The sequence below is a fragment of the Xiphias gladius genome, chromosome 6 (genome assembly GCF_016859285.1).
Source record: "Xiphias gladius isolate SHS-SW01 ecotype Sanya breed wild chromosome 6, ASM1685928v1, whole genome shotgun sequence".
NCBI lineage: Eukaryota > Metazoa > Chordata > Actinopteri > Istiophoriformes > Xiphiidae > Xiphias > Xiphias gladius.
In genome coordinates this window covers 15,582,877-15,607,251 of record NC_053405.1, presented here as the reverse complement: position 1 = coordinate 15,607,251, position 24,375 = coordinate 15,582,877, and the positions used below count along the sequence as shown (strand labels likewise).

Here is a 24,375-nt window from a genome sequence, read left to right as displayed (position 1 = left end):
AATAGAAAACCCAGCAGGTCCAAAACAAAACAAAAGTTAATCGGACTTTTTCTTAACTTGAGGCTGTCACTGGAAGGAGAGAAAAAGAACCAAAGGTAGACTCCAGTACTGGTGTGTAAAGAAATATGAAAAAACACAAAAAAATGTCAATCTTATCGATCTTGGACTTCAACCAGTACAAAAATAGAAATGTTCTGATCCAAAGGTCATTCAATAAATAGTTAAAATATAAGGAAGGAATTGATTGGGCGGGGGGGGGGGCTGTTCTGCTTCTACAGTTCATCTTTAGGGTTGATGTTGAGGCCCTGACCCCACACAGACTGTGCGTCCAATGCCTGGATCACCTCATCCGCCTGTAGTCTCTCCTGGAGAAGAAAAAGAAAAAAATAAGGGAGAAATGAGATTAAGGGGTATCAGGAATAGCGAAGGGATATTATAAACAGGAACAACAGCAATAATGAGTGTGATTCTCAAACAAAATTAAATTGTATGTCAGTTGTTCACTTGTTAAATTCAAATTAGCCGATTAGCAAAATGGAATGACAATTTAAAATCTCCCACCAGTGCTCACCACTAGAACCAGAATTTAATTTGGGCACACAGTAATTCTATGGTCTCGTATTTATGTATGGAAGGAATTATCCTGTGCTTGTCATGCCCAGTTTATGATTTGAAAAGACAGGATTTGATTATTTAAAGCTGCTTTGTCTGGTGGGTTGACAAGCTGTCAGATGAAAAAATGGATCACTATATATACCCATGGTGCCCTTGCCGCTTTATTGAATTAAAGGAGTGAGCAAAAACCTTTCTGATTGAAGGAAATTCCCTTCATAGCTCACAAAAATGAAGAATCCATAATTGAGATTATAACAAGAATAAGTTTGCGGTAACAACGTTTTAAAACTTGTGTCTGACTCAAAAGTGGAATTAAAATGAGGATAACCTTAGAGGCAAATTGGCAAAACTATTATGCAGAGCCAACATGGCTGCCCAAGTGCTTTAACTACAGCAGGCGTTTACCAGTTCTCTGAAGAGCGGGTTCAGGGTGAACCACAGAGCTACAGCACACCTCTGCCCGCTAGTGACGGCCTTTACGCCGTGTGGATTCTCCCCTCCTGACGAGAAACCCACCATCCTGCCGCACTTGGGCTTCACTGACGCCTGGGGAGGATGAAAGAGATGAAGAAGGGACAGGGGTGAGGTTAAAATGACCGTTATCTGTTCATGTCGGTCACACCAACACTTCCCTATTCCATTTACGTTTAGTGTCACTGGTATTGGTGCATTGGTTTGTCCTGCTACAGGGTCGAATCCTAACTGATTAAAAGAAACACTGTCTCTGTAATAAATTAATAATTAACCTGCATGTATATAAAGCATGGCTGCCTCCACTGGGTGTCGGACCCCTGACCTACAGAAAGCAGTGCCATTTTCAAATCTTTCGTTCTGAACCAAATCTCATATCGCCGGGGAACCAGCTTACTGTAATGGTTTTGGCATCCATTTCTGTGAATATGAAGTCCCCTCCTTCAAAATCTCCATTTAGATATAACAGTGCGCTGAAAATAAATGAAAAGTAAAGATCAGTACAGACTCAACAGTAAATGGAGCGATATGATAGTGACCATTATACATGTGTAACTGTATAACACAGCAGCAGCAAAGTAGATGTATTTCCTTCATGCGTTTTTAAAACAGCAGTCTCATACTGTACCTGTAGTCTCTGTATGTGTATGCTGGTGGTTCCTTCCAGCATTCATTGGCCTCGGGATCTAGCAGACAGTTGTCAGCATGGATGGGATGACTCAGGTCATTCCTGTGGTCTTGCTGACCTGAGCACAAAAAAACAAAAGTCATTAGAATTCGCATTAATACTTGTCTACACAGCAAATGATATTTTTGAATGAACACAGGAAACAGTCTTTTGTACATTTCCGTGTTTTCCTTCCTGGAAATTAAATCTACCACTGCCCTCTCATACATCATCTGAACCGTCAAGGATAGCAGCAGATAGCATTTATTAAATCCACTGGGGGTGTGTAGCGTCTCTGCTTCCCTGACAACTGTCTGTAAGGACTTTAAGCTTATTGTGCAGCTGAGCTCATTCAATGTTACCCTCGACGCATTATCAAGTGACAGTGTACGGTATTTGTGTCCGTGCGTGATGGACCTGTGATGGCCGTGCGGCACACCAGGTGCGTGTAGGAGAAGTGCAGGGTGGAGTTGAGCAGGAAGTAGGACTCGATGATGCGTCTCGCTCGCTCACTGATATCGTAGAAGAGGCGAGCGCTCCTCATCGGCACTCTGCCCTCATAGCCATACTGCGGGGAAGAGAAAACAAAAAGAGACTGTAACACGAAGTCAAGACAGGCAGCTTTACAGGGTGACACATTTTATGACTGCCTAGGATAAAGCCACTGAGTTGTAATCTCGATCAGCTTGGTTGAATTTTTGACCTCTCAGTTTTAGATCCAACACTTCTCCCCAGCTGATGATCAACTTTGGGCCCTAAATTTGCTTAGATAATATATAAAGGTTTTTTTTTTTTTTACATTTAAAACATAATTAATTAAAATTAGTTTTTTTTAGCGGTTAGTGTACCTGCAGGGTCTTGAGCACAGTGGCTCCTTCAAATTTCTCATTGGGAGTGTGTGGAGATATTTTCCCCCTGTAACCGTCTCCTGCTATGGTGACAGCCTGGAAGACAAGAGTACAGCCAGAGTTAAGCTTCAAGTGCAGATTCACACACTGAACTTTACAGTTAGAGCAGGTTCAAACAGTCATTCATCAACAGTCAAGTGAAGCTTTCAAATCTGAAGGGGCATTAAAACTGTCAACCAAAAGAAAACCTGCCCAATAAGATTTTTTGTTGTCCGTGACGGTTCCGGTGATTTAAACCCCTTATTTTATTAACACTGTGTAACGACCTTACTTGTGCCACGTGTTTGAGCTCTGCACACTCCTGCTCAGATATAACATGATCCAGCAGCACCCGCTGTGTCCCGTTCAAGGTCGCAGAGTTCTGCACCAGCTGCACCCTGTCATACACCAAGGGGCCACCTACACAGATCACAGAACGTTATTTAAAGAATGGAACGTGTTATCTCAACCGCAGTGGTCAGAGAACATTGAAATGAACGCCCCTGACTTAACCTTAGCAGTTCAACTCCCATTCCCCTCCAGCTCTGCTTGCAGTGAAGATTTACCTTCTTTGAGTTGCTGTGGAGCAGCAACAGTGACGATCCTCTTCTCTGAGATGGGAACATATTCCATCCAGCCATTTGTACCAGAGGGAATCCTGAGAGAGCAGAGAACAGATATTGGATTTCATTTTGAGGAGCCAAAATTATGATTTTAAACTATAAATTTGCTATAACTGATTCTCTCTTTTTTTTTTTTTTGGCCACTTGGAGGCAGCGAGATAAATCTGAGAAAAAAACACTGACATGTTATTACACTTCCAGCAGATACAGAGCAAAGTTATTATTCTTTTTAAGTTGTGAATCTGGCCAACAGATAAATGTAAGTTCGACATTCCATATTCTTTTATTTCTGCCTTTATTTTTGGCCTCCACTAACTCCTGAGGGAAATATGTGGCTCTTTAACTGCTAAATGCTCCACTCTGTTCACCTGCTAGTCTAACTTTTTGTCTCCTGTTTGGTGCTAGACAAGTAGCGTGCTTTGGATTTTTGGAGCTTTTTTACTGGCGACAGCTGCCTGCTGAAAGCGACACTGTGAACCAAAACAATGAGCTGAAAGAAGCTATAAATCTCCGTAGAGCTGAAGAAAACTGCAGAGTCCGGTGATAATTCTCTTTGGAGTCGTTCCTGTCAGTCATTTGATCCATTGTTGTTATAAAAGTATTGATTATAGCTTCTTTAAATGTTTAAAATCTGCCTACTATTGAGGATACCAATGACAGAGGAAACTTGTTTTACAGTTTCAGCGATCTTTTTTACCTGTTTGACTTGTCTCTTCCACCTGTGCTGCTCCAGTAATTCTACAAGCAAGACAAAGGGAAATCTTTTTATGCACATTTTATACTTTCAAAAGTAAAAGCAGTCAAAGTAAAAAATTAGATCAAGAATACACCAGACCAGTGGGACTGATTTGACTATTACCTCAGGTAACTTGCGGCATAGTCAATTTTATAAATGCTGTGTACAAAGAAATGCGAAATATGACTTGTCTCAATATGACCAGTAAGTGTCGCTGCTGAATGAGAATATAGGGGAGCTCGGCGGCCGAGCCAGACACCTGTTACCCTGCTTTGAGTAACCGGCAGCAGGGGCACACTGAGGCTGTTACACACCCAGCAGGAGATCTGCTCTGCATCAGAGACATGTGGACTGGCTTACCAAGGACTGCACGGGAAAATTACACAGTCGCTTTTCATTTCAGGGTAAAGCTGAGAATTAAAGGGCACTGGTCTTTCAATAAGTGCTCCCAGTCTGCTTTGAGTTTTTTAGTTAAACACGAGTAATGAACAGTAACACTGGGATAAAGCTGTATTCTATTAACGCACCCCTTCGGTAAATTCCACACCCATGGTTTTGCTGCCAACCAGAAGTAGCTCCAGTTCCTGTTTGTGCCTCCTCAGGTACCATGCAGCTTTCTGTGAACACACACACACACACACAAACACACACATCAAAACACACACACACCAAAGGTTCATGGCAAACAGTTTCCTGAGTTATGAGGCGTAAAGCATGCTTTCATCTTTGAGAGATGTTGGAAAGAGGAAAATAACTGTAGAAAAGACAGAAAAATACATCACATATTTAACAGTACTATAAAGAGAATGTCCATATCATGCCAATGTTTAGCTAAGACAAGCATATTCATTTTACAACATCTTCCATTCTTCTGTATGGAGCTTTGTTTGGAGTGTGTCATGGGTGTGTCATCTCTGACAGTTTTATTACTGTTTCCTGGAGTAAAAATATGCATGGAAAAAAAAATCAGGGCCTAAATTAACACAGTAACAATGGGTGCTACTTTTGCCTTAGCATTAAGATGGATTGTGACAGAAAGTGTGTTTGCTTTTAGAGGATTAAAAGTTTAAAAGTTCAAGAATTCAATAACAATATATTGCGCAATATTCATAATTTAATTTACCAGTACTCTGTGGTGGAAAAATGATGTAATAGAGAAACAGTTTCTAATTTGGTATCTTTGGTATTTCTGTACTTTATTTCTTATAACTTCAACCAACATACACACTAATCCCAAAATATCCACAAAAATGATCCACATATTGAATAATTTATCTTTAATTTATCTAACAGTCTTGGATATGTCTCTGCATTTGTTTTCATCCTGTATGGTGATTGAAACGGAGAGACAATGTGTGAGCACAGTTTTTGTGCGTATACATCTCACTGTAAAGGATTTACAAGACTACCTATGTCCTGTTATTTGTATTATTGTCTCTTTGTAAGAAGGGGGTTGGAGCTGGGGCTTGGAGCCGTGATGAAACTTGAGCAGCCAATATTATTTTCCTTGTGTTGGATTAAAAAAGAAAAGTCTTCGCTTGCATCACTCTCAACAAATTGTTCCAGAGACTTCTGTGGGCACTCTGACATGACTTTCCCTCCTCCTCCAATGTTACTGAAAGACAAGATTCTTTGGCAGGGGGGCAGCCCGGACCTGGCACTGAGATCTAGGGCTCTGTAAATGTGCTCCCCGAGCTCCCCGAGCTCCCCTGGAGGGAGAGACTACGCAAAGAGGAGAGGCAGTCTTCGGGCCAACAACTGTACTGCGAGCTGATGGGACTGGAAAGACTTGAGGGCTAGAGAAATGTAAGCTATGAGTAAAAATAAAAAAAGCATGAACTGGAACATGTCAGCTCTCTGATTCTCTGTATCTCACACACACATATGCAGCGTCAACCACACACACCCACGCATTCACACAGTCCTGCTGAGAGCCTCGCTCACTCTAATGAGTACCAGGCTTTCCAGGAAAAAGAGGTTGTGTAGATGGGACTTAAACAAGGCAGTGCTTGACTTTTCAAAGTAGCTGATCAGAGTTTAGGAAGGAAAAATTCTCAGTGCTGAAGTGGCTGATGAGTGGCCAGACTTTGCAAATTTAATTTTCTCAGACAGGCGGGCAGATATTCAGCCTTGAATAACTCCGAGCGTTATGAACACCAAGGGGCAAGGAAATAATAATGAGCGCTACAAGAGGAAAAAATATGCTGTCGTAAACACATTGACGTAGCAAAATGTGATTAATACTTCCAGCTGGATGGAGAACATATACAAGTGAAAAGCAAACTTTAAGAGGCAACTCCTGCCAAACAGCGAGTAGCAAGTTCGTCCAAGAAATACAGCAAACGGCACTGCTGCCTCCTGTCTCCACATTTTCCCTCAGGTCCACAAGTTTCCTCTCCAGTCTCTCCTCTCTGCATGCCTTCTCTCTTTCCTTCTCTTCTGCAGTCTCTCCCCATATTCCTCCCTATATTACTGTAAGTCTTTTTCCACTTTATTTCTTTTTCAGTTTTCAATTAATCATCCATAACTTGTTCAACATTCTGCTGCCAGACTCCAAAAGATCTTCTCACATTATTCCAGTTTTAGCCTCATTGCATTGGCTGCAAATTAGTTTTAGAATCAGTTTCAAAATGGTCATTATTGCCCACAAAGCACGGCATGACCAAGCCCCCGAGAATGTTGTTCTGCTAAACCTGCTAAAAAGTATTCAGGTCTTCATGATGTTTGTGGTCATCGGAACAAGTTCACCTAAGTATCCCACCAACTAAACTTGAATCTAAAAGGAGAACAAGTTGCTGTTGTAGTTGTGGCCCCTGGAATTTAGAGCGGCTGTCCATAAAATGTCAGACAGGCTGCAGATATTTTGTATAATTTGTAAAGCTTCGTCTTCTAAATCTGTTTCAATGTGTCTATATTCTATCCTCATTTAAGCCTTTAAATTATTTTAACCCATTTTTATTGCTGTCTTTTAGTTCTTCTACCCTTCCGTATGCCTTTGATTTTACTCTTTTGAACCACTTTGTAAAACACCTTGGTATTGAAAAATACTAGAAATTAGAAATTACAAAACTACAATACTCAAAGATCCGTGCAACCTTCAAAACACCTTGGTGAAAACGCCCTTTAAAGTTAAAAAAATGCCTGTAAAAAGTGAAAAGGAACTGTGGCATGTGTAGTTGTGCTCTAAAATAAAGGATAAAATACAATCAACAGGCCATCCATCCTTCTTCTCCTTCTTAGACTTCAAACCATCTACCCCTTCAGACCCCACGTCCCCAGAGCAGATCCTGACCTCTCGTGGTGCGCCGTTGTGTCCCAGGGCCTCTCTGTAGTAATCCACGTTGTCCGTCATGAACTCCTCTCCCTCGTGGAATAAAAGGTAGGTCAGAGCGCACTGCAACGCCTCCTCGAGCCTGTCCACTGCAGAGAGACAGAGAGACAGAGAGTCGTTTAAGTGGTTCGTCTTTGTGGCTGACGTGCCAAAAATAAATAAATAAATAAGGTGGTGTAGTCACACACACACACAAAGATCTCGCCAGGTGCACTCGAGCTGCCTTTTATGCAGAAATGGTGCGTTATCTACTGAACGGACTGGATGACCAGTGAAAGTGAAACGTGGAAATTTATCACGATTGGCATTCCAAAACCATTACTACAACGGAGCGAAGTCTGCGCTCTGACATAATGGAAATAGCACACAGACACACGCACACGCGCAAATTGCCCAGGAGCTGCTGGTTCCAACAGAAGGATGTCGGGGATGAAGTGAGGCAAACACACATCTGCACAATACTGTATTGTGTCCCTGCAACCACACATATGTAACCTGCTCTACACTACTGCAGCTAAGTGCGCTCACAAAGACATTCTTTACCAGCTTGTAGAGGCGCGAGGTTAACCAAAGACCTCCTGCCTGGGCCGAGGCTGAGGCCGTGTATCTGCTGCTGTCAGCTGTGTGCTACCAGGTCGGTAAGAGTCTGGAGATTTGAGCTCAGTCAAACAGAAAATACGTCACTGAGGGTTTATTTAGGAAACTTTAGCAGCCAAAGCACAATCAGAGGCTGCTGAGTGATGGCAGACGTCCACTGTGGCAGTGTGGTGTGGAGCCACTGAGGAGTGTAAAACACAGCAGGGTCACAGCGCTGCTGGGTGTTAGGGCACTCAGAATGCTGACTATTGGAAAGTAGTAACTGCCTTAGATTTACAGTTTTGACAATAAAATTGCTGTTACCAGAAGAAGTCCTGCCGCATTTCATGCACACAGCATGCTACCAGATTTTAAAAGATTTGAAAAAATCTTTGTAACTTTTATATAGTTTTTAAACTTTTTTAAAAAATGTTTTCAACTATTTTAAACTACAAGCCATGCTGACCTTCAAGCCTGTATCCTTAAAGTTGAATTCCTGGCTGATTTGGTGACACCTGTGGTTGCTGGTGTTATCAGCAAGTGCATTTTAATAATCACAGAGTCCCATTCAAAATGATGTGAGTTCTGACTGATTGTGTCAGTAATGCCATAGAGGAACAACAGGTGTATTTGTTTAGTGCACCCGAACAAACCATGGGCTAAGAGGATTCATTGCGTCTCTTCGCTTTGATAAAAAAGACTTAAAAGACATGACACGATATCATTCAGAGTGATAACACTGAATTTGTGATCAAATTTCACTTGCCCCGACTTTTGTTTTCTGCAGTGTTGCCACTACATGCATGCATAATTTCCATGCAGTTTGAATCTCACGTGGAAAAGGACGACAGCGAGTAACAATGAAATCTACAGTACTATACAGAGAGGCAGAATGCATATATAGGGAATGGCTATTGTTGAAAAAATGCCAGCCATAAAGACTGGGATAAAGGTAGTTTGATATCGTGAAAAATATGATTAAATAACTTAAAAGAAACAAACAGAAGTAGATTAGTCTTTTCATAAGAAGTGATGCACACTAAGATGTGAGCCATTTCCACTTTTACAATACAGTAGACTCAATGAGACGCTCTTATCAACTCAGGAAAAAAAAAAAATATTTTCAGGTTTCCACAGACCCACACACACAGACACACACACACACCTCCATCAGTGGCCATGAGGAGTCAAAGCCTGCTTTCGATGTGCTTGCACAGACCCAATGATCCACTTTTTTTTTTTTGAACCGCATGCATATGGGTCATTAAGTATAATCTGGTGATCTCACAGTTGCTCAGCACACTGTCCTTCCCAACGACGCTTTGTTGTTGTGCCAACGCTCTTGTCTAGAAGAGCTTTTCATTAATCCATCAACAAGAGGAAACTTGAGGCTGTCCATTCATTCACGTACACACACAGACATACACACACACACACATACACACACACACACACACACACCCACACCCAAAAGGCCCGGCTTTAGACTGTACACACCCATATAAAAGTCATCCAGACAGGTACACAGACACACACCAGGTAATATCCAAAATACTTGATATAAAAAAAATGTGGAGCTTTTAAGAGGGTGTAGCTCACTGTTGATTGACTCGACCTCTCTGCAGCTCTTTGTGGTTACCATGAGCTCTCATATGGGTGTGTGTGTGTTTGGGTGTATGACCTATGGGTGTATTCATTATCTTTGTTGATAATTCCCCCAAGCATAGTCAGGCTACACAGTGTTAAAGAAAAAGTCATGATAATGAAGTACAAAAAGGTACGAAGTATGAATTATCCAAAAAACGTATCAAAGACCTTCGACTTACCCTGGAAGTAGGCAAACTGAAGGTAGTCGTAGTGTAGAGGCAGGTAGTTCTCCATGGGCGAGAGCCGGCCTGGCCGGGTGGCAAGATCTCTGACACACTCGTGTTCACAGTGCAGCACCTGAGTGAAGTGATCTGCAACAAAATGGTTTAAAATCAGTTTTTAGCATCAGCATAACTTTGAGATAGTAAGTTCCCTCTTATATTTGGCATTTGGACTCTTATTTAAGATGAGCGTCAGGTTAAGGGCTGGATATCAGTGCTCCTATCACCAATGTAACTGAAGGCAGATGATTTTAGTTTGATTTTAGTTTGATTTTAATCAAAACTGCCCAAGTTGCAATGCACATTTTTTTCAAAACTGCAAAGGAAAATCCCCCCAAAAATTCATATTTTGGGATCAGTAGTCTTTTTTTAAACTAGTATGGTTTTTAAAACGTTTTATCATTTGTCCTCGCAAATGATTGCATGTATGAAATCATTTTGGACGCATGTTACTTGATGTTTACTTAATGTCAGCTTAATGCCAAAGGCAGAGCAACAGGAGAAGGAGGGATCTCACTTCCAGTTACAGTACATTGGACTTACAGCCAGTTTACACTTAGTTAAGACCCTGTGTGATCTGGTATTAATTTATGCACTGGTGCAATATGGTCACTATTATATTATGGTGTTATGACCACAGCCATTAATTCTGCTGAGATCATCAGTGTGATATCCGCTCAGGGTCAAATGGGCACTCAAAAAAACAGCTGAAAATACTGAATTACTTTCGAGCATTTTAGGCCCTTTAATGGAAACAACAGTGACTAATCACAGAATTATCAGAATGGTGAAATACAGTCACTTTCTTTGATGACAGCAGAACCTGTTTTGCATCAAAGCATATGAAATGTCTGACGAATCACAGGAAGATAGATGGAAAACGGATTGTGAGAAAGAGAAAAATTTCATGAACTCCAACATAACATGTCATTCTAGGTCAAAGCTACACCAATTAGCTGATAAAATATTATTTGTGTAATGTATAGTATATTGATCCCCAACATGAGACCATATCATAACGTGTCCTAGTGCCGAAAATCAGAAGAACCGTATATTACACAGACGCTGAAAATTGCTCTTAAAGCGAATCACTGGTAGTAAATGTCTCTTGTTCCCTGTTGCCCAGCTTTGGTTGAGGGGCTATTTATGACGTTCAAATCAAATGAAGCCAGTCCAACATCCTATCATTCCTTGTTGCTGTGAAATAGGTCAAATAAATGCTGTTCCCTTCGAAAACTGTGCAGGGCTTTCATGTCTTTGTTGCTCCCCAGGTAGTGATAAATCCTGATGTTTGTCGAACCTTATAGGAAGACAGATTTCACAGGGTGCCAAATATAGTTTCCTTATGACCATCTCCGAGAGGACAGGCAGGAGAGTGGATGATAGAGCACTTGTGTGTTTGCGTGTTTTGAGTGTGTATGTACAGTGAGGTCACTTTTGAGCAGCTGCAGCACTTCTTTCCTCACTCTCAGACAACAGAGTTGTGGGCTGTCTCAAAGTCCCAGCAGAGCAGGGATCTGAATTGTGTTAGGACAGAATCTTGGAGTAATCATGTAAAGCTGTTTCTCGGTCAGTGGAGCTAGTGCATGAAAGAGTAATTCTATGCAATCCTCTCTTTTTTATTCAGCTCACAAAACAGAATATACTACACAAATAAACAAAATAATCAAAGTCTCTACTATAGCATTGCCGTGGAAAATAATCCCATGATTGTAAGTAAAACAAAGCCAGGCCAAAACTAATTAGCCGTCTTTCAGTGTTTTTTCGACCGGGCCATACACACAGTATTTAAGACAAAGCACACTTGTCAGCAATTAAGCTGCACCAAGGAATTAATTGTGTTTCAAATGTTTCTTTTTAAGGGGTTATGGTTATGGATAGAGTTCTAATAACCTGCAGTGATTTCACCCTCGATAGTGACTCCTTTTCTCAATTCTGCCTTTCTTATCTTCGGTGCATCCTCCAGTTCAAACATGGCTTTTATCCCTCATCTGCACTGATCTGCCAACTTCCATCCAGTGCCAAGCCAATGCCAGGCAGATTTGATCACTTAGTGAGCATGAAGAGTGTTGTTTGGCCTTGCCTAAACCTCCCCAGGCTCTCTCGGCACAACAAAAAGCCCAGCCCGAGCTTGTTGCCATGCAGTACTGCCAGACATGTTGATGGAACAGTCAGGACAAGTTGATAAAAATGCTTCACATATCAACCGAACAGTCTCACTTCATTCGTCTTCGGTTGTTCGGGACTTCTGAGTCTCATCAGAATAAACTCAAGACAGAATTTATGAAACCACTGTCAGAGTGCTGTGTATCTATATGTCACCACATCCTGTTTAAGCTTTTAATGTGGTGCACCATGCAGGAGATGAGAAAATTAAAAATCAATTTATACAAGCGATAAAATATCGGAATATGCTGTTCTGTTACAGTAAAATTCACACCCAAACTTTCCGAACCAATGTTGGATGTTCCCTCCCTTTTTATTTTGTCACTGTGTTTGCATGTTTTTTTTTTAATTAGTACAAACTGTGTAAATAATTCAAACCTCAACCAACAAACCAACAAATTACATCCAAAAACTACATCAAGTCCATGTCCATGCTGGAAATTTATTACAGTATTTAATTACCCAGGGAAGGAAGACTGAGCCCTTATTCTTACCAATTCCCTTCTTCAGATTGTATAGACAAAAAACAAGTTCTTTGTTCCTGGATGATAAATGTATGTCAACATTGTTTTCTGTTCGGGTAAACCTGTTCAGTTCTTGGCTCTTACCTGACAGGACTTCGTGGAGGCTGTAACGGTACCGGAGGTGATCGTGGTCCTCAAACCTCTGCGGTCCTTGGCACAGGGCCCGACACTCTGTATCTGCTTCATAATACTCCACCAGAGCCTCCTCAAACAGAGCAATGGCACCCTCATGGTCGCCCTTGTCATACAATGTCACTGCTGCCATGAAAGAGTGCTGCAGTCGGCGGAGAGATGGAAGATGATGAGAAAAATGGGATCAGTATTTATGATCTTTGGTGTTTTCAGTAAATCTATTCATCCTTGACATGTATACATGAGTAAATATCTGGTTGTTCCTCATTAACACAGTTAAAATGCTATAAGTAAACCTGTAGCCAGCTCATAAAAGCTTTTACAAGTCCTCCGGTGCACATCAAATTTCCTGTGGCAGCAGTGGTCATTTGTTTAGAATAAAAAGGAGGACAGGAAACAGTCGCCAGAAAGGAGTACAACTGTCAGTTCTTTTTGAATAAATATAAAACAAGGTATTTATACAGTTAGGTACATAAGTATTTGGACAGTGACACAATTTTCATAATTTTGCCTTTTTATTCCACCGCAATGGATTTGAAACAAAGCCGTCAAAATGTGATTGAAGTGTAGAATTTCAGCTTTATTTCAAGGGGTTTGACAAAAATATCGCATTAACCGACATTTTTATACATAAACTCTAACTTTCAGAGGCTCAAAAGTAATTGGACGCACCAACATAATTACAAATATTAGGATTATTTTTAATGCTTGGATGAAAATCCTTTGTAGTCAATGACTGCTTGAAGTCTGGAACCCATGGACATCGCCAAACGCTGAGTTTCCTCCCATGAGATGCTTTGCCAGGCCTTTAATGCAGCCGCTTTTAGTTGTTGCTTGTTTGTGGGTCTTTCTGCCTTCAGTTTCTTCTTCAACAAGTGAAAAGCATGTTCTATTAGGTTGAGGTCAGGTGACTGATTTTGGCCATTGAAGAATATTCCATTCTCTGCCTTCAGAAACTCTTGTGTTACTTTCACAGTATGTTTTGGGTCATTATCCATCTGCACTGTGAGGCACCATCCTGTCCGTTTTGCAGTATATGGCTGAATCTGAGCAGACAGTACAGCCCTGTACACTCCAGAATTCATCCTGCTACTTCTATCAGCAGTCACATCATCAATATACACAAGTGACCCGGATCCATTGGCAGCCATACATGCCCATGCCATAACACTGCCTCCACCATGTCTGACAGATGTTGTGGCAGCTTTGGATCATGAGCCGTTCCTTTCCTACTCCGTACTCTTCTCTTCCCATCATTGTGGTAGAAGTTCATCTTAGTCGCCTTAGACTCCTATCTCCTCCAATTCTGCGATCATCCACTTTGGTTGTTTACCGTGGTCTTCCAGGCCTTTTAGTGTCGCTGAGCCGCCAGTTCATTCCTTCTTTTTAAGAATGCATCAAATTGTTGATTTGGCCACTCCTAAATTTTCTGCCATCTGTTTTATAGGTCTGTTTTGTTTTTCCAGCCTAATGATGGAGACCTTCACTTGCATTGACACCTCTTTGGACCGGATATTGAGAGTTGCCATGAAAGGCTACCAAATGCAAATTCAACACTTGGAGTCAACTCCAGACCTTTTATCTGTTTAACTTGTCAGAACATAACAAAGAAACAGGCCATGAAACTGACTGTCAATCAATTGTCCAATTACTTTTGAGCCTCTGAAACTGAGGGACTATTTGTAAAAATGGCTGTAATTCCTAAACAGTTAATGTGATATTTTTGTTAAATATTAAAGTTGAACTAAAGCTGAAAGGGTCGACACTTCAATCATGTTGTGACGGCTTCGTTTGAAATCCATTATGGTGGTCTACAGAGTCAAAATTATGAAAAATGTGTCACTGTTCAAATACTTATGGACCGAACTACATATTGTCTACAGGGAAAATTTGATTTGGACTTGTTGCACACTAGCTGCCTGCAGAAAAAAATATAGAAAAGCTACGCTCAGTAATAAGTGAAGTTGCAGAGACACAAAAAACTTATATCATCAGTGATGTTTACAAGTTTAATTAAGGTATGGTAGGTATGAATGACAGCTTAACATGTTTTTGTGGTAGATTTGCATTGAGTGAGTCTCTGTTGTCGTCCTGATGGTAGAAGATCATACTCAGGGTATGAGCTTCACTTGAAGATAAAGAGAGAAAGGATGACAAAAGAGAGAAACAGCAGAAAGACACTGGAGCAGCAGACAAAGGATCCAAGACTCTTTACCGTTCAGGGCTTAATCGCAACCAGCACTAAAAGGCCTAAATGAGTTTCCAGTCATTATACTCAAGGACCATTAACACAAAGGGCCCTTCATATGGTAAGACCATCTGTACTTTACCCTGTAAAGAACTGAAGTACAAAAACTAGAAACACTGGCACAGACACTTTGGCCAAAGCTGATAAAAGATGGCTAAACAGCAACAGGTCATTAACTGTGGCATTAACATGTAAGAGGCCTAAAAAATAGACAGAAAAGGAAAAAGACAAGAAAAAGAGAAGGAAGAAATAACAACAAAGGAAACTCGCTGTGCCTATATCGAAACTCAATGATTCAGATTTCCGGCTTACCTGGTGAGGCCGGGCTTCTCGGTCCACAAAGTGGTCCTCCTTGATGCCCTGCAGGTTTTTGTACTGCTCCAGGTTCTGACCCATCTCCACGTGTTCTGGATTGGCCTGGAAATAGGTGTGAGCTGCCGCTGCTGCCTTGTCAGGCTGCTTCAACTAGAGGGAGGGAAACAGAGAGACTATTCATTAAAACAGATGCCAAAACAGACACTGGCACTGTGGTTACGCTTACTGTACAACTGGTCCAATAACCCATGGAAGCCTTAAAAGCACACAAATAAAACTGATGTAGTGAGTTAACATCAGACATGAGAGATGTAACTGTAAGAACAAAGTGTTCGCTTAGTGTTTGCTTAAGTCTCCAATGAGAAACTGCTAAATCAATCTTCCATAAGAAGTAGAATATGTAAAAACTTTATTTACACAATTTCAACAGCAACAAAGTGAAACATCTTCATGATTAAAAAAATGAATATGTTACTCTGAATCCTTATAAATGTAACTGCTTTTGGATGATCAAGAAGATAAATCTGCAGACATTTCTCTGAGGCCGTCCCTGCAGGAGGAACAAACTCGCCAAAATTTAAGTCTAGCCTTTTTTTTTTTAAACGGATTTGTGGCAAGTAATTTGGACTCCGCGTTAAATAAGTAATGTTGCTAAATTTGGTTCATCAGACCAGAGAAAAACCGAGCAGATTTAGAGGCACAGACAGTTCCCATGCACATCCTGTCATTATTAAAGCTCATATAGTAGTAGAGGTCCCTGAGCTTAATGGATGTTGGGAGTATTAGAATGAAATAATCACCACAGGAATGCTATCCACTTCTGGAAAATGTACTGTATCTAACATAAACACAAGAGAAAAGAGGCGGTTGACTGTTGATAGTTGCAGAATGGATAAGAGAAATACTGAGTGGCAAGGAAATGTATGTTAATGTGTGTTTGTGAAAGCCACTGATACACTGCAGACCACGTCCTGTGTGAATGACTTGAAGGATGAAAGCCACCAGCTGTCATATCTCAGTCTTAGCAGCTGGTTGACTAATAAACTAACCCAAGTAGACAAAGTATGTTCATATGTTTAAAGAATTTTTACACACAAAACATTAGGTATAGTACCTTATGTTTAAAAATTCACAATATGTTTTTATTGTTTAGAGTTTTAGATACATTTGCAGTAAAAAATAAAAACATACAAAGAGTAAAAAACTGTAAAGTGCGCGGTGAGAAAATGGAAGCCATAATTTGCTTGGTTATGACCTATTTATCAACCTAAAATAAGATTTAAAAAAAACAAGTGCTGGGAAAGAAATGCAAGGAAACAGAAAAATAAATCATACAACAGAAATGACATTTCTTTTAAAACACCTTAACGCCTTTAATGAATATATAATTTGAAACAAACGAGAAAAGAGACCACATCACTTTGTACTATATTTTATCAAATATTTACTTAATAAGATGCAAGTCTACATGAATATCTTTAAATTTGTTTGAAAATAATACAAGAAGTGGTCTGGAAGTTTTCCTTCTCTGAACCGTATTGTGCCAAAAAACTTTATGGCATCAACAGCACATAAAATAAAACATAAAAAGAACAAAGCTCAGGTGAGAGAGGAAAATTCTGGATGTCTGTTGTGAGCTAGTTTCTTGCAGCTTTATGATACTTTTTAATCCCTTAAAACACAAGTCTTTTTAGAAGAACTGGAACGTCAGAACATGCCTGGTTCCAGTCAGATAAGATCCTAATCGTGCTCAAGCCTCAACATGGGCAGGTTACACAAAAGCCCGCACTGAATCCAGCTCACTGCAATACACCATCAGAAAACAGAGCCTGTTGCCAGCTGAACATTTGAACCTGGTGCCCTGTGACCTTTGTTGCATGTCCATTCACTCTTTCCTCTTTTTCCATTCATTCTCTATAGCACAATGACCAAGAAATCAAGAAACTAATCATTAAAAAAATGATTTTAAAAAAGTGCAGTTATGGGGCGTTTTAGTGATTAAACTGTGCACAAAGCAGAAGAGAGATTAAGGTTTAAGCAGGAAGCAGTGGAGGAACAGCGCCGGCTCTTGTGTGGGGATTTGATATCCCAACATTAATTCAGTCACAGGATCTCAGAGAATTCTGAATGCATTCGTCCCAGTCCTTCCTGTTCTCAACAAGTGTGAACCTAAAGCAGATCCCAGTGTTTCGCTGCCTCTCTCCTGACATTTGAGAAGGTCAGTCATGCCTGGTGGCCAAAAACATAACTGGCTGAGAGACCTTCTCAACACACTCGCCCCTCTGTTTTACCACTCGGCACTGATTCACGTTAGCCAGGAAAGATACTGGTTTCAACAAAAACCTTTGGTCCTTTTGTATTGTTTTCAAGGGGATGACTGAGTGAGATAAATCTACTGAATTCCCACATATATCAAAAATTTGGGTAATTTGTGTTATGGGAGTCAATGACTGTTTTTGCACACACCAACACAGCAAAGCACCTTGTGTGTGCTTTGGGGGAGGCAGACAGTTTCCACAAAGTCTGCACAATACATCATAAAACACAAACCGAACTGCCGAAAAAGAAGAAGCAGAAATTCTTTCCACCCACAATCAACCTACTTCTTTTTGATGAATGACTCCCCTGTCAGAAAAAATTGGGTCTCTTTCATTTGGTAGCAGAAGAGGCAGGACAGAAAAGCCTAGCTGGACATGCTTGGTTACCCCTGAAAGGCCAAAGAGTGAGGTAGTGTCGCAGGCATTCCTGGTCAGATAACCTGGCTGGAGCCACGGGGGCACACCCGGCATGACCGACAACCACCAAGGGAGGAAGAGAGCTAGGGTAGGTGATTGGGACACACAGTATTAGGTTTTCTTCTATTCTATCTATTCTGTGTTATGAAATACTGAATGTAAGAACTCACTGATCCCTCTAGTGGCCACAGAACGGATTTAAAAAATGGAGTTTACTTGCCAAATAGAAATGTATCAGATGTTTGACGAGAATTTAATCAAAATATCCCCTGTGAGAATGATGCATTTCTTGATCAGTCATGTTGCTTTGTGGCTTTCTTATTCACATGGATTACCAGCCCAACCTTGGTGCCTTGGTTTCATATTTCCAACGCAAATATGATTAACTGTTGATCGGTATTCAGCTTTCCGAAACACCAGTAGAGATGGTCAGGTTTGGATGTCTTGAATTTGACAACCATACAGCAAGAAATAACCACAGGAATTTAACAGGGCAGCTAAATGCACTTACACGCAACAAGTCAAAACCAATATGCTGGCAGCTGTCATAACAGTCCTTATGAAATATGTGGAAATGAATTACTCACTAATGTAGAAATAGACTGTACACTGACAGGAACCTGAGTTAATCAAGACTGGACCGAAATACTTGTGGAGCACACAGTAAAACCTAGATTGCATTAAAAATGAAGACATCACAATTCATCAAGTGTATCTGATGGTGGATTACGCCCCTAACTGATGTTGCAACCTCAAGCACACAACACTGCTCTATCTTGTGTCCTCTGCCGCTGCATTCCTCACAAAGTCTCCCCAAGATAGTTCAGGGAGAACATCCTCCTAAGACACTATTGTCGACTTGGCTTTACTGGATCAGATCATCTATTGATAGGTTTTGTCCAAACTCATGCAAATTAAACGGCAAAGATCACAAAGGCTTCGGAGGAAGGAGGTGAGCGGAAAGTTAGTCTGCAGTCTGCACTCACCTGCCTCCACCTCCTCCACTTCCTCTGGCCCCGGCTGCCCCCAGCCCCTCGGGAACGACCTGGCTCAGTCCAGAGGGTCAGCTGGAGGAAGGAGTGAATTACTCCAGTACACCAAACACAGCTGTGGTCAGCTACTGCCAGATCTATTGTCCCGAGAATAGGCAACCCACAACGCGGGGAAGCCTTGAACACGGGAAACTCACTGTATTTTTCCTACCTCATCGTGGGTTTCACAGTCACAGCTAGCATTTCTATTTCTAAGCAATATAGCAATATAGCAATATAGCGTAAGACTGCGCATCCTTTGTTAAACAGATCTACTCTTTGTTTCAGTGCTTGACTCACACTGTAGTGATAATGGATTTACCGTCATATTTGATAGCCCTTGAGCTAACACATACAAGATGGTCACTAGTACTTTATGAAGACAGATAATTCAACATGGAGGATTTCTTGGCATCTGACTACTGTATCAAACTGTCAAAAACCCAAAAGGGTCCAAGCTTGGAGATTCTGAATTAAAAACACATGCTCATGTATCAAAATGAGCAGAGTGAAAGGTTAAAACACTCCCTCAGAACGACAGCAGAAATCAGTCATGGTCTTAAAGTGAGATTGCCATTATACTGAATAGGGTAATGGAAAACAATACAGCCTAGAAACAGCCATGCATGGGTAAATCAAAATGACTTGTCTCCCCCGTGTTTGCCACAGAGGAGAAAAAGGATACTGAGAATGTCAGTCATTTTCCAAGAAAACCCCCTAACACTGCAGTCTGTGCATCATTAGCCACTGTGTTACACTGGAGGAGTGGGTGGTAGGGCGAAACGCCCCTATCATGGTTTATGAAACTGAATTGTGCAGCATTAGTATATTGTGATAATAATAATATTGTGAGAAACCATTTATGGTTAAAATGATCAGACAGAAATGCCTGTTTTTAGCTAATCCAGCAAATTAAACAGCTGTAAAATCATGATACTTCATCACATTAAATTTAAGAATCATATAAAAATACAGTCAACTGTCCACCATGAAACCAAAGATATTAAAGGCATAGCTACAGTGTTGACAGTAAACAAACCTATACTATTTCATGGAATATTATCGTCATGTTGCTCAACCCTTTCATTTTGATAAGTTGTTTTGTTTTTTTTTCCCTGGGAAACTGCAAGTTACGCAGAAATGGTTGAACCGGAAAATGTTACAGTTATATACAATTAATGTGAAACTGTTACACAAATTGAACCAGTTTGCTGTTTCAAGAATGCTTTTCTATTTGTAAGTCACTTTGCTCGAAAAATACAAACACAGAAAAAACTTGTGGTGCTGGTACTACACAACGGAAATATTTGATCTAAACTCCGTTAGTTAATTTTGACACGGAACACAACACGATTTAAAATCACAGCAACACTAAAACTCTGCCACGAAAAGCAAATCTCTGCACACGTACAAAAGTGTATGTCTTGTACCACATGAGGACATTTTTGCTCCCTAGTGAGTTTCACAGGAGCACCTGTAGAGGAGAATAACTACCACTCAGTATGAGCCCTCAGTTTGCCCTCCTCACTAAAGAGCAACCAGTGTCAGAGCTGCTGGACCGCCCTGCCACTCTGAGAGAAGTGCTCTTGATGTGGGCACTGAGTAGTGCCAAGGCAAATGTACATTTGCATGCCTTTCTCCTCTGGGCCTCCTGCTTGATTCACAGGTATGTTAATACGCCTGGGCTGGCGCCACAGATGTAGAGATGATGTTGTCACAAAAAGCACGTATCCCAAAGCCACAAACAGGCCTGCAGAGAGTTACACAGATGGCTTGTCAGGGGCAGAACTTACCTCCCAAAAAATGACTGAGGAGCTTGCAGCAAGTGGTCAAACCTGGCAACCGCAGTGCTGAATGCTGTTTGAAAGAGTTTCTATGGTTCTCAAGAGGTTAGGAAACTCTAATGAAGTAGACAGAGGTTAGTGTTCAGGTTAACAGTGGACACAAGAACAGCTGCAATGCCACACGTCCACACGTAGAGCATTTCAAGGTTGAAGCACACAGAACTCTCTCCTCAGCGTCTTTCAAATCCCCAGTTCTTGAAATGCTGTCTCATAGTTTTATAAAATGCTGTGCAGTGCTCTGAAGTCCAATAACCCTCAAAACACATTGCTGTATTACCCAAAGGGGGCTTTCTAGATCACATTTTATTTTCTTACTGGTACCTGTAACAACAAACCCACACCATTCCAGCCATTTTCATTTTGAACTCCAGTTGACTGCTAATCCCTCCAACACCTTCTTAGAGCTGCATTTAAATACCTATTTGGCCTGCTAATTGTTGACGGATCCCTCCTGAAAAGGTGTATTAAATCATTACTGGCTATCTACGGTACAGCATTGCCTCACATCACTTTACATTGAACACATTCCAGCAGGAACATCTGCGAGTGTGATAACAGTGTCCTGATGGAGCCAAAAATGGTTTTAAGGCCAGTGAAGTGGAGATGTTGTGTCTGCTTTCAAAGGTCAATGTGATACAACTGTTTTAGGAATGTACTTCGGAGTACCTGTCACATTAATACAAACCTACCCATCACAGGAGATGTTGAAGAGGTGTGTCCCCGTATGTAAACAACCAGATGATAAAAATATTAGAACAAAAAATGTTGAGCTTGTAAAAACTCTTGGAAGAAGAGGATGGAAAGAAAATAAACCCTGTCCTTAAATCACATTAGAGAGGAACTCTCATCTGTATTGAAAAGTTGACAGACATCGTTTCAATTCCCGAGCGCTCAGAACAGATTACTCCTAAAGCCATGGACCTATAAACATGAGAAAAGACATTTTTGCTGCACGGCTGTGACCTAAACATTCCAGCCATCTGTCTGGGGAGCACTGAGCCTGTGTTTACCTGTCCCCGGAGTGTTTTAATGGGAAGAATCTTTCCTCCTCTGTAATCACAGAGGTCATTTTTCTGACCAGACCCATAGCAAGTTTACTGTCACTAAACCAATATTTGTGTCACGAGGTGGAGGGTTAGTAGTATATTCTTCAATATGTATTTATCCCCAAATCAAACAAGTATACCACATAATATCTGTCTTTGGTTTGGTAGCAAATTTTGGCGGTAGATGCGTTTTAATCAGACCAAACAAAGACAAACATTGCAGAAGTTCAGACACAACATGAGGTGAACTTGACGAGAAGAAAAGGAAAGAAGTACATTTAAGTTTATTAGTAGTGTTGGGTATACAATGTCGACACTTTATTGTTACCAAATGAAATGTGTCCACAGCATGGAGCATCGCCAACTGTCGAGTACTGAAAGCAGGTATCTATCTAGTCAGATTTGTACTCTTGTCATCTTATAATAATAATAATAATAATAATATATACACACACATATATACACATATATACACATATACACACAGTATATATATAATTTTGCAAATTTTCGACTACTTAATTTGGTCAGTAGGTACAAGTTCTTGTACAGATGTGTTTAGACAAAATGTAACATTTGATACGATTGGCTTTTGTTAAATGAAAAGAATGTTTTTATTTATAGATGTAAGGTATCAAAAAAGTATTGTTTTATTATTGATACTGAAACTTAAGTATTGTACTGATTAGAAACACAACGATTAGTCAGTAATTTTTCTTAGTCGGCCAAAAGAAATGTAATCAGCAACTACTAAGTCAAATTTTCGTGGTGTTACATCATAGTAAACTGAATATTTAGGGATATTGGACTGTTGGTCGGACAAAAATAGAGATTTGATCACGAAACCTTATGCTGTATGATATTGTGATGGGCAACAATTAATCAGTTAATCACAAAAATAATCCTTAGAATAATCAATAATGAAAATAATCATTAGTTGCAGCCCTAGTATTGATATATTTTTAAAAAATGCAAATATCCAGCCCTAATTATTAATGGTACATCTTTCTGAACAAGTTATTGAATACGGAGGGGAAATGCATCTTGGTCTTTCTATTCCAATATTGACAATGGGGTCATTATGGTTTCCACCACTGAGGTCCATTTAATTAATAAACTTCAGGCTTGAGAAAACATGTTGCACTTAAAGAGGCTGGAACTTGGATATGACCATCTGGCTGGAAAGAGCATTGAGATCATTTTACAATACGTGTAAATCATTACCAAATGGGATAGATTGGGATTACATTTGCCTGGCCGGGAAAGTTGCACACACCCACTGACTATTCAACAGAGCTTTTTATTGCCAGTGATACCTGCAGCAGATATGCTGAGTGAAGGTATTGGCACCAATACCTGGCACGAGGAACTCACTGTAGGAAAGATTGTCTAAATGGCTGATTACCTCCCCATGTTGCGAGCGTCCCACTTCCTTCCACTCTGGATCGTTTCAAAGGCGTACGGTGAGGACTTTGATTGACGATTCAAGGAACTTTGGGAATTCCTGGACGCCTGGAAAACAACTTATGTCTGTTTTTGAGTATTTACACTGGAAGATCCCCTAGTGTAAGACAATATGTTGGCCATATCCAACCAGACGGAGGGAGGATTTGACAAAATGGGGATGAAACATTTGTTTGAACACACATACTCACACTTGTGCACACGCACACATTCAAACATCAAAATATACAGAGGCAACGGGTGCTTGTGATGTATGAATGACGCTAATTGGACAGGAAAACATTATGACCTGTACAAATGAACCTCTCCATCATGCACCCATAAGTCTTTCATTTCATTAACTCGATAGCTTTGATGGACATAAAACTGCTTCAGCACATGCTTACTGTACACACAGGCCACATAATGTCTTTACTGTACACTGAGGCTATGAATAAGTCCCTTTATAATCTCAGCTAAATGAACCAGACAATGGTTTGTTTTTGCAATGCTGCTAAAACAAATAACACTTTCACACAGGATCTGAACTGCAACTCATACTTCCATGCTATTTGCCATGCTATTCAGGAAACCAGCCAGCCGGTCAAGGTGTACACATTACATGCAATGTGGCTAACATGTTAAGCATACGCTGTGGGGGAAGTGTTTCCTCTTAGTGATGTCATGGGTAAAAGTTGTCTACCTTGATGTCCTCCCTCCACTCTCTTGCTTGCTCTCTCCATCACACCACTCACCTTTCTCTCATCTGTCTGGTCCTGCTGACAGCTCTGCATAGTAGCCTCTTTCTGCCTGTCCTCGCCCCACCCTGGACCAGAGCGTGTTCCTTCTATAAGGTCATGTCAGAGGAATGCCTGAAAAAGCCTCAACGCTGTTGCTGCTAAAAAGCGTCTTTCATTACCCTATGAAGACACAGGAGGCATGACGACCTGGGAAAAGCCAGCCCTCGCTCCCTCCTTCACCGGCCTCCATCCTTCAGCTTCCCTAAAATACCCTAGCAGAGACTGTAGATTGAAAAAAAAACAGTGGTAGAATAATAATGCCGCTGTGCACGGGAGCAAACCATGACTTCAGTGTTCCATTTCGTGCCCGAGCTGTG

At 40.8% G+C, this 24,375-nt stretch overlaps 1 protein-coding gene across 1 annotated transcript in view; it reads right to left on the bottom strand.

Annotated features, from left to right (window-relative positions):
• Positions 1–240: 240 nt before the first annotated feature.
• The window catches only part of p3h2 (prolyl 3-hydroxylase 2), a 56,397-nt gene continuing 32,262 nt past the window's right edge, over positions 241–24,375 (bottom strand). Inside the window, exons 2-15 of the mRNA XM_040128851.1 lie at positions 15,157–15,309; positions 12,549–12,738; positions 9,733–9,864; positions 7,292–7,419; positions 4,527–4,616; positions 3,961–4,001; positions 3,207–3,298; positions 2,933–3,060; positions 2,602–2,697; positions 2,171–2,321; positions 1,715–1,832; positions 1,484–1,559; positions 1,021–1,161; positions 241–365 (exon numbers count right to left, since the gene is read on the bottom strand). Of these exons, the coding sequence (XP_039984785.1) occupies positions 273–365; positions 1,021–1,161; positions 1,484–1,559; positions 1,715–1,832; positions 2,171–2,321; positions 2,602–2,697; positions 2,933–3,060; positions 3,207–3,298; positions 3,961–4,001; positions 4,527–4,616; positions 7,292–7,419; positions 9,733–9,864; positions 12,549–12,738; positions 15,157–15,309 (1,629 nt within the window). The 3' untranslated portion in view covers positions 241–272. The remainder of the gene's footprint in view (positions 366–1,020; positions 1,162–1,483; positions 1,560–1,714; positions 1,833–2,170; positions 2,322–2,601; positions 2,698–2,932; positions 3,061–3,206; positions 3,299–3,960; positions 4,002–4,526; positions 4,617–7,291; positions 7,420–9,732; positions 9,865–12,548; positions 12,739–15,156; positions 15,310–24,375) is intronic.